Raw genomic sequence first — 10,076 nt, forward strand, 5'->3', positions numbered from 1 at the left:
CCTGACCTCAGAAAGGGTAGCATCTGGTATCGTGGACAGTATTGCGGTGTGATAAGACCATATTGCAGGGCGACCCCATTCTCGATTCCATGCGTTTGTAGTGTCGTCTTGTTTCTCATCGATTGGGAAGTGGGTTTCTTGTAAGAAGATGAAGTCGAGTTTAGCAATTAGCTTGATCCAGTTGAATAATGTACGTCTTTTAGTGGGGATAGCGATTCCCCTAGTGTTTAAGGATAAAAAAGTTGGCATTGGGTTGGGTTTGTTTGCTTTTATGGGTTGTTTTTAGGATTAATTAGGCCGAGTCCTCGTGCATAATGTCCGTGTCGCCATGGGTTGTCCCAAGGTCGCCGTGCGTTGTCTTAGGATCGTCCAGGTCTGTTTCCGGGCTGTATTGGTTATCCTCTTGGTGGGTATTATTTAAGTGTTCATATTGGGTCGGCTGCGTTTCTTTGAGTTCGCTCTCTTTGGGTATGTCTTGTTGGTCTTGATTGTATTCACTGTTAGTTGATTGAGTAGTGGGGGAGGGAAGGAAGTCCCTGAGCTGACGCTTCAACGGGCGAGGCGTACTGGCGCTTGTTGAGGGGTACTCTTGCTCAGGTTGTGTTTGGTCCTTCTTTCCTGCCTTGCTACGTTTTCCTTTTCGGCGGGTCACTAGCGTGAAGCCGTCGGCATCTGTTTGTGATTTTTCAGTGCTACTCGCGCCGAAGACCAAGGGATTGCCGTTGTTAGTGGGTGGGTTTTTTTGTTGGGCCGTAGTAGTGCTAATGCTGTCAAAAACGAAAGTCTTGGGGGCCTGGGGCCGTTTCCTCTCTTTCAGGAGGCAGGTTCGACTATCGTGGCCCTCGCTGGAGCAGAGTCGACACAAGGGAGGACAGTCTGGCCAAGTTAGGATAACTTTGTCTCCGTTTATGTCCATGGCACGGTTGAGTACAAATAAAAAAAATAAACCCGCTATTGAGAGACTCCATATTCCACCTCTAAATAGCATGGTTCGTAAAATTTTTGAGTTTATCTCGTGTGGCGCAGACCCACAATAGTGCAACTGAAAAAAGAAGAACTTGTAGATGAATGGTCGCGAGTTCAATACAGTTCATATGGCCCTATCGAAGCTTTGTAGGCGTGCCGTTTTCCAAACACTGCTACACTCTGCAGAGTCAAAAAGAAGGCCTATAGAAAACACATCTTCTATCTTACGGTCGCTGGCATGACTAAAGGGTAAAACACTTGGATGTTAAGCATCACCCGATGAAGAGATATTTCACTTTTTGTCATTCAACCAATATAAGGCTTCAAAATATCAGCATAATATTGCCTTCGAAAATATATATCCACGTTTGCACGGTCTTGATATATACAGATTGTTTTTATAGTCTACGTTACGCTTTACTAACTAAATTTATTTAGTACGATTATTTTTCGTGGATGATATATTTTCTTTCATTTATTGGACTTTATCATTGGGTGTAGGGCATTTTCGTCCTATATAAGAATGATATCCATGTGAATGTAACGGCGATTCAATAAAGCATTTCTTTTGGATGCATAATGCATGTAAAAACATAAAATAACACAATCGCCTATATCAGCTCAAGGGAAAGGTGGGGCCCATGGAAGGGATTACTACAACGAATTTCTGGAGATATTCAATCGGTTACAAGTATTTATGATATCCCCAGTTCAAAATATAATGATAAATATAGGTGGGCAGTATACTGTAGATTGGGTAAAGTCTATTTGGTGTATTATTTACAATTTAGTTAATATTTGCAGTGACCAGAGTAGCGGGGTAGGGGAATCACGTCGCGTACGCTATCCACTCCTGTTACGAACATCATGAATCGCTCAAATCCAATACCAAATCCCCCGTGAGGAGCGCTCCCATAACGCCTCAAGTCTAAATACCATGAGTATTCTGCTTCGCTCAGCCCATGATCTTTAAGCGAGGCAAGCAATTCGTCCATCCTCTCCTCACGCATACTTCCTCCCATAAGCTCACCCACCTTTGGGACAAGAAGGTCAGCACAGGCCACAGTATCCTCAGACGAATTGCGCCGCATGTAGAAGGGTTTTAAGCTGTGCGGATAGTCAGTAACGAATACTGGACCTTCAATATGGCTCTCGGCAAGGTAGCGTTCATGCTCACTCTGTAGTGGAAGTCCCCATTCTACAGGAAATTCGAAACTACCTTTGCTCTTTTGCAAAATGTCGATGGCTTCTGAATAAGTTATCCGTGCAAATGGCTGGAGTGTTCGTTCAAGTCTTGCTCTCAGTGATGGGTCAACCCATTTTTCAAATAATCTGAGCTCCTCCGAGTGATTGGTTAAGAGATCTCTTACCACGGCTTGGACACACCCTTCCGCAACATCAAGCAGCTGTGTCAAGTTGATAAAAGCTATCTCCACCTCAAGCATCCAGAACTCAGAGAGATGACGCGAGGTGAGAGAAGGTTCTGCACGAAATGTCGGGCCAAAAGTGTAAACACGAGAAAGCGCACTAGCAAGCATTTCTGCTTGAAGTTGCCCGGAAACAGTTAAGTAAGCAGGCGCGCCAAAGAAGCTGCTCTCGTTGCCCTTTTCATAGTCTACTAGTTTTTGTTGGGGGAGGGCAGTGAACACTTCGCCACCACCTTCACAGTCATGAGAAGTCAATATTGGCGTGTGCACACCAATAAACTCCTGACCACGGAGATAGGAATGAAAACATGCAGCTGCCTTGTCTCGTAATCGCATCATTCCTCCTCCCAGCCTCGATCGTGGCCGAAGATGAGCCCATTCTCTTAAAAATTCAATGGAATGTCTCTTCTTCTGCAGAGGATAGGTGCTATCACACTCACCTAATACCTGCACCTTGTTCACCTCGAGTTCAACCTGCTGGCCCGTGCCTCTACTTGGTATGAGTCGGCCATCGAGCCGCACACACGCGCCTGTGGAGAGAGGTTTGGCAATGTCTGGAGTGAGCACCGCTTGGAGTGAGGCGGAAGTTGTTCCATCAGTTATCTCGGCAAACGAAACTGTTTTCTGAGCGCGAAGAGTCCGAATCCATCCATAGACGGTGACTGTTTCTGAAGAGGGGGAGGATAGCAGACTGCGGATAGTTTTGTTGGGAAGAACTGATCCCGTGGAGTGAAAACGACGGAAAATGGTGAATCGTGGTAACATTGGAGCTGGGAATCTTTCGTCCGGATATTCACTTAATGTTGTTTTCAGGTGCTCAAACTTGAGTGACTGCTAAGAAATTTAGTTCCTTCAACCTTCTAAAATCTCAGCCTAGTTTGTTCCTTAATAGAACTTCCTCGCTACTCTTTTTTTATAATTTCTCACAATTTCAGGCAAGCGCGCAGACTATCGATGGACGATTATTACCAGTTTATTGCCCCAACTGAAGAAAAGCAGGGCGAATCGGAGGGGAATGGTGTCGACCTATTTCAGAGTTGGTCTAGCTCTTCTTGGGGAAACACGTTTGGCAAACTTGTGGAAAATGTGAAAAAGCAGGTAAATCACCATTTTACATTTGACATGGTGTAACAGAATGCAATTAACGATTGATGAACTAATACTCCAAATTTTCCAGGGTGAAACTTTAGTTGATGTCACCAAACGTGATCTAACTGAATTCGTGTCCACTGTACGCACCGATGCAACAAACACAGTTGATGCTGTCTCTCACCATCTAAGTCAGCTTACAATTCCTTCATCTCCAACTCGCTCCACTGATGCTCCGTCCGAATCGACATCCGGTCCTGGTGAATCTTCTTCTGCACCAGAATCACCAACCTCGTCAAAACGGTGGTCTCTCTCAATACTCCGTGAAGCTCCAGCCCAGGTGGAAAAATACATTAAAGAAGCTAATGTGGAGAAGTACCTCAAGGAAGCTGAGGCTTACTCGGAGCGCCTCTTGAAAGAAGCTCCACAGCGGTTACGCTCTGGTCAGCGTGCAGCCGAGCAGATGGTCCAGAGATTGGGAAGTGAATTGGGAGGTCTATTGAATACTGCAGTGACTATCACAGCTCCAGTTGAGGAAAGAAGACGAGCAGTAGCACAAGCAAAGAAGATCATGTAAGCGTAAATTACTATCTTTCAACCTATAATCTGCTTTTTTTCTGCGTTATCCAGGGTGTATTCTGTGATGACTAAATGCAGCTTTCGAATAGTGTGGATAGAAAAGAAGCTCAGCTCGCCAAGATTCGCACGGATGCTTCGACTTATACTACTGAGCCTGAGAACGACGCCTTCTACCGAACCTTCGTTGCTGGTTTTAGCGCACAAGAGTATACAGAAGAAATTTCTCGTCTCCTAGAGGAGCATCCAGAGGTGCGCGAGATGATGGAGAAACTTGTACCTGAAGTCATCAAATACGAAGATTTTTGGAAACACTACTTTTGGAGAGTATGGCAAGTTGAGCAGGAAGATGAGAGGAGGAAGAAACTAGTCAAGGGTAAATAATCGGCTTTTATACTTAATTTGTGGGCTAATCTTGGTTCTTACAAAATCCACGTTTTATTGGGACTCTTCTCCCAGATGCTGTAGAGGCACACGGCGACGAGGAGTTCAGCTGGGACATGGATGACGAAGAAGAGGGAGTAGAAGGGAAAGAGGAGAGAAATGTCGATAAAGGAGAAGTCAAGGTAGTAAAAGAAGAGGGCGAGGAAAATACATTATTAGAGTCCCAAGAGAAGGAAGTAACGGCAGAGAAGGTGAAGAAAGAAACCTCCAATGAATCAAGAGAGATGAAAGCAGTGGAGCCAGAGAGTAGCCAAGGAGAAGTGGGTGCGGCAGCCCAAACAGATGTGGGTGAAGCGAGGCCAGGAAAAAAGAGTCCACGTACTTCTGAAGACAGTTTTGAGATGATTGCGGAAAGATCGTCTTTAGATAATAATCGAAAGGATCAAGAAAAGGAAAAGAAAGAAAAGAAAGAAGGAGAAGCAGATGACTGGAGCGATTGGGAATAGTAGCATCCAGTATATTTTTGAATTAATTCTATATCACTCTATGCTTTTTTATGATTCTATCCTTATCCTTTTTTCGCCTATTATCACATAGCAATTTTTCATTTTTGTAATTTTTTATTTTAACCACCAACTCTTTTGTTTTTCCATTTCTGTATCAACAGGATATTTTGGATATCTGAGATTAGCTAGATAATCCTCTTGTGAAAGGTTAGAAGTAGTTTCTCAAACCCACCACTCATTCCCTTCTTTAAAAGGAGAATAAAAGAAACCCTTTTGCCCGACAATCCTCATCTCTTTCCGTTCCCTCTCTTCCTCTCACGCAGCATCCATGGTCCTCTACAGTAATTAGAACTATAACTTAACGATTAGAATAATGTATCGATCCTATTACGCGGATGACGATGAAAGCGCGCATGAAAATGATACTCACAGCGAGGAGGAGAACTCCCCTGGGATATCCGGCGAAACTCTCGCACGATTCTTGGGCAGTGGTTGTGGGAACAATGAGAGAATGGAAGATTCTCCCTCACCATCACGATATTATCCCAACTCCAAATTTTCAGGGTCTTCCATGCTTTCCCCGAACTCCGCGTTGTCTCCATCTAGTGTTCCCACATCTCGCTTACGTGCACTTTCACTTGGCCAGCGCACGCAACCTTTCCACTCTCAGCCAAGTCTTCACCCGCCTCCACTGGAGATGCAACGCCCCTCAAGTTTTGATGTGAGATCTACCGCCCAAAAGGGTCACGGCCACCAACTACCAACCCCGCCCAATGGGACATTCTCTACACCTTCTTCTCCCTCACGCCATCCATCTCATTTGTCCCCTCAGCCAGTTTCGAACTCGAGTTTGCCAAAAACTCATCCTCCTCTGCCTCCAAATTTGAAAATCCCATGGCGAGATTCACAGGATAAAAAACCGGCGCCAAAATTGAATCTCCCGCATAGCCCAAGTCAAAGTACTCCCGAGGATAATAGGTTTATTGAGAGGTAGAGCGCTTGTCTCTTATTTATCTGAAAATTTATTTCTAACTAAATATATTGATGCTTACCAGAGATCAATACGGGTTTAAAAAGACTTCGCAGTGGCTCACCCTTAAAGATTTTGCCGAATTTGAGTCCAAGTATGGGCCCGTCCTAGAAAGACGGCGGCACAAGTGGGAGACGCTAATCCAAGAGCATGGCGGGAATCTGCCCTCGCGCAGCACAAAGGTTAAGCGATATATTAGAAAAGGAATCCCATCATCGCTACGCGGGAAGGTAAATTTTCAGATTATATACGATTAAGTACCTATTTTTTCCTAAAAAATAGTCCAATATTTTTACTTCTCTCCTCGCTAGGCCTGGCTCTATTACAGCGGTGCTGATCGGAAAATGCACCGTCATCCCGGCCTTTACACCAAACTTATTTGTGATGCACAGCTGCAGGGCTCGAGGAATGAATACGCAGAGATCATCGAGCGCGACCTCCATCGCACTTTCCCTGAAAATATACGCTTTCAGACCCTAGAGCAGGATGGAGTGGTCGTCTCTGGAAATGTTCCTGCTATTCAGTCTCTGAGGAGAGTTTTGCTTGCATTTTCGGTATATGTGCCATCAATTGGCTACTGTCAGAGTCTCAATTACATTGCAGGGTTATTTTTGATATTTATGGGGGAGGAGGAGGCTTTCTGGATGCTCGTGACGACCATAGTGGATTATTTGCCTCCAAGAATGTATGACGTGACTATGGATGGAGTGGTGAGTTCCAAACTTCCTAACCAACAGGTATTAGAGTGGACTGATACGACAGCTACATCCTTCTTAGAACACGGATCAGGATGTGTTGATGCTTCTTATCCAGGAGAAATTACCCACCCTCTGGAGTAAATTGGGTCAAGGGATGACTTTCTGGGAATTAAAACGGACCAACTCTATGCCGACTGTGACGCTGGTGACGTGCCACTGGTTTCTGACTATGTACATCAATATATTCCCAATCGAGGTAAAAGAAATAGCCTTCATGCCAAGCTCTAATTATATACACTAAAAACGTATCTCTTTTTATACATTCTACGATGGGTCCATATGTCCAGACAGTGCTAAGGGTTTGGGACTGCTTTTTCTATGAAGGACAAAAGATTCTTTTTCGTGTGGCCCTTACAGTTCTCAAAATGAATGAGGCTGAAATCCTGGCGGTTGACGACCCCCTTGAAGTTTTCCAAGTGGTACAGAACTTGCCTAAACGAATGATTGACTGCCACAGGTTGATGGAGGTATTAATGCTACATATACATGGATGGCGTTATCCGTTAGTAAGGCTCCTGCTGATTTCTCTAACGAATTAGATGTGCTTTAGTCGGATGTTCCATTTGACCGAAAAGGATATTGACCGGCGGAGAGAGATAGTGCGACAGCGGAAAGGGATAGAAAAGCAGAAATAATCTTTGGTATATTAAATACTTAACCGTATTTTATCTAATATTTTTGGCAAACTGACCACTTAGTCTTTGATTTCTTAATTTTTCTTTTTTCTCTTTTTCCCCCTTTATTGATTGTATATATATTTGAAATGCTAATGGTGACATGATTTTGTTGGAATAAACGAGAAACATTTTTGGATATAATTTTACCATTTCACCATTAATGAATAGGCAGGATGATAATCCGGAAGCTCAAGTGTGCTTCTCCAAATTAGGCGGACAAAGGGAGCATACGACCGCAATTAAGATAGTTTGTGACAACATGTGCTCTGGTGAAGAGTCAAAGCCTAACAAAATTAAAAATAAAAGATGTACATAAGTAACCAACAATAATGTCTTCAAACTATTTACTATTATGGCAACACAGCTGGGAATGGGAGATGATCATCCTACTTGATCCACTTCAAAAGAATCATAATAGAAAACTATAGAACACTTAATTCCTCATATAAACGACCACATGGCCCATCCGATATCTTCCAGGATTTACCGGCAAAAACCCAGGGAATAGCAATATTTCCGTTCTCTGTTAAGAATTTAATTTGGCAATATCACAATACCAATTTGAGAGGTTTTCTAGAGTGTACCCAAAAAAAAAATAGGTGCAAACTGCCGGTAAACCCTCCCTGGTTGGTTGGTTTAGAGTTTCTTTTGGGGGCCCTGATATTTGCAGAATTCTATTTTAACAAGCATTTAAGTTTTTCCGCAGAATCTGCCAAGAAAAACAGTGGAGAAAGGGATCAACCCTCATGGCTGCGCCTTACATTAATCCCAACATAGGCCAGGTAACGGTTGATATCACCAATAAATCCCCCCTGGGTGGCTTTGATTCTATCCGGAAAAGGTTACCGACGGCCAAACGGCAACCCGTGGCATCGAAAAAGATTGGAATTGCCGTGGAAAAAAGACAGTTCCGATGACAAGAACACCCGGACTCTCAAAAAGGAAGTTCTTAAAAATGCAATAAAAGCATTCAACTGTCCCCTACAAAAACATTAATCTTTATATTTCTTTTACATTCCCTTTTATTTTCTAATTAATTTCATACAATGGCCGGAAATATAGATGACAATGCACTTTCATTAAGCCTTCGGGAATCACTCAATAATCCTAAATTGACAGAAAATTACGAATCAAAAAAAGAAGACACCTCAACCGATACCACCATCGACCCAAATGCAACCCCATTCGAACTTACACCCAAAGAGCAAGAAATCATCAAAAAGCAGACTTATGTAGCGGAGCGCAGGCTAAATGCTCATGAGCTGTTTCGTTACGCCACAAAACTCGACATCTTTCTTATGATCGTAGGATTGATAGCTTCTGGAGTCGTCGGCGCTGCTACCCCCCTCATGACGTAAGTTGAATGTTAACTCGAGGATTCTGAATCTTCTTGTTCTAACATTTCCTCCCCATTTTTATAGTATCATGTTTTCTGGATTAGTGGACACGTTTACCAATTTCATGAAAGGCGTGATCACCCCGAGTAAAGTTGCCGAGGACATCAACGCCAATGTGCTCTACATTCTTTACATTGCTATAGCAACTTTTGTATGTGGTGTAAGTTGATGCATTTTGAGATACTTCTAGAACAAATTGTTACAATTATATTAACCACAATGGTTGACATTCTAATACAGTACTTATATATGGCCACATGGATATACACCGGTGAGCGACAAACCCGCATCATGCGCGAGAAGTACTTGGCCGCTATTCTGCGTCAGAACATTGGATATTTTGATAAAATTGGAGCTGGTGAAGTTACAAGCAGAATCACCAACGACACCCACCAAATACAAGATGGAATCAGCGAGAAAATTCCAATTGCATTTAAGGTATGCTTTCATATATTTTCGCAACATTATAGGCCCTCGTTTGCAAACTCAGTTAAAATATACATACGCAACAAATAGGATGTCTGTGCGTTTATTGCTGCTTTTGTCATTGCATTTACTGCAAACTGGAAGCTGACGCTGGTGTGTCTCTGTATTTTGCCCCTCATTTTGTTTTCAGTATGGCTCTTCGTCAGGTAAACTATCGCAAATGCACCTATTCTTATCGAAAGCGGTTTCTCATTTCCCATTTATATTTTCATTGAAGATTTGTTGCAAGAATAGAAGCAGGTCAACTTGACATCTTCGGCCAAGCCTCCACAATCGCAGACGAAGCCTTTTCGGCCATTCGGACTGTTCAAGCCTTTAGTGCTCAGAGGAAACTCGAATCTCTCTACAACAAAAAGATGGAGGATGCTAAAAAGAAAGGATATATTAAATGGACGATCATCTCAGTGGCAATTGCACTTATTTTCATGTGGATTTATCTTGCATATTCCTTGGCGTTCTACTATGGGACAACCATGCTTCTTAGTGGCGAATTATCATCTGGAACCATCGTGCGTGTTTTCTTCCCTATCCTTATTGGCTCCTTCTCAATTGGTATTCTCAACGCTATTTTTTTTTTTTTTTGGTTGTATAACTATTGACACTATTTTTTCTTTTTTTGCTAGCCAACGTTGCTCCATCCCTCCAGGCATTCTCGCTCGGTCTTGCATCCGGCGCCAAGATTTATGAGGCAATTGATCGTGAACCACCTATCGATAGCTCCTCTACCGAAGGATCGAAACCTGAGAATGTGAAGGGATTCATTCAAGTGAGCGATGTCAA

At 43.1% G+C, this 10,076-nt stretch overlaps 5 protein-coding genes across 5 annotated transcripts in view; 3 read left to right on the forward strand and 2 right to left on the reverse strand.

The window, feature by feature from the left end:
* Positions 1 to 292: 292 nt before the first annotated feature.
* VTP21DRAFT_7886 (uncharacterized protein) lies at positions 293 to 916 on the reverse strand (the record flags this gene model as incomplete). The annotated part of the gene is made up of 1 exon (XM_069398676.1): positions 293 to 916. One exon carries the CDS (start codon positions 914 to 916, stop codon positions 293 to 295), a length of 624 nt encoding a protein of 207 aa, XP_069246068.1.
* An 841-nt stretch (positions 917 to 1,757) lies between these two features.
* On the reverse strand, positions 1,758 to 3,158 carry VTP21DRAFT_7887 (uncharacterized protein; the record flags this gene model as incomplete). The annotated part of the gene is made up of 1 exon (XM_069398677.1): positions 1,758 to 3,158. The coding sequence occupies one exon, from the start codon at positions 3,156 to 3,158 to the stop codon at positions 1,758 to 1,760; it is 1,401 nt and encodes a 466-aa protein (XP_069246069.1).
* Positions 3,159 to 3,347: 189 nt separating this feature from the next.
* On the forward strand, positions 3,348 to 4,948 carry VTP21DRAFT_7888 (uncharacterized protein; the record flags this gene model as incomplete). The annotated part of the gene is made up of 4 exons (XM_069398678.1): positions 3,348 to 3,491; positions 3,571 to 4,055; positions 4,151 to 4,434; positions 4,518 to 4,948. The coding sequence occupies 4 exons, from the start codon at positions 3,348 to 3,350 to the stop codon at positions 4,946 to 4,948; spliced, it is 1,344 nt and encodes a 447-aa protein (XP_069246070.1).
* A 373-nt stretch (positions 4,949 to 5,321) lies between these two features.
* On the forward strand, positions 5,322 to 7,371 carry VTP21DRAFT_7889 (uncharacterized protein; the record flags this gene model as incomplete). The annotated part of the gene is made up of 6 exons (XM_069398679.1): positions 5,322 to 5,938; positions 6,004 to 6,208; positions 6,290 to 6,688; positions 6,756 to 6,932; positions 7,024 to 7,203; positions 7,276 to 7,371. 6 exons carry the CDS (start codon positions 5,322 to 5,324, stop codon positions 7,369 to 7,371), a joined length of 1,674 nt encoding a protein of 557 aa, XP_069246071.1.
* Positions 7,372 to 8,459: 1,088 nt separating this feature from the next.
* Positions 8,460 to 10,076, forward strand: part of VTP21DRAFT_7890 (uncharacterized protein) — a gene marked incomplete at both ends in the record, with an annotated part of 4,716 nt that continues 3,099 nt past the window's right edge. The window contains 6 exons of the mRNA XM_069398681.1: positions 8,460 to 8,767; positions 8,835 to 8,970; positions 9,051 to 9,248; positions 9,327 to 9,442; positions 9,514 to 9,848; positions 9,920 to 10,062. Coding sequence (XP_069246072.1) covers positions 8,460 to 8,767; positions 8,835 to 8,970; positions 9,051 to 9,248; positions 9,327 to 9,442; positions 9,514 to 9,848; positions 9,920 to 10,062 — 1,236 coding nt within the window. The remainder of the gene's footprint in view (positions 8,768 to 8,834; positions 8,971 to 9,050; positions 9,249 to 9,326; positions 9,443 to 9,513; positions 9,849 to 9,919; positions 10,063 to 10,076) is intronic.

This window comes from Calcarisporiella thermophila (genome assembly GCF_041956535.1).
Source record: "Calcarisporiella thermophila strain CBS 279.70 unplaced genomic scaffold VTP21scaffold_34, whole genome shotgun sequence".
Classification (NCBI taxonomy): domain Eukaryota; kingdom Fungi; phylum Calcarisporiellomycota; class Calcarisporiellomycetes; order Calcarisporiellales; family Calcarisporiellaceae; genus Calcarisporiella; species Calcarisporiella thermophila.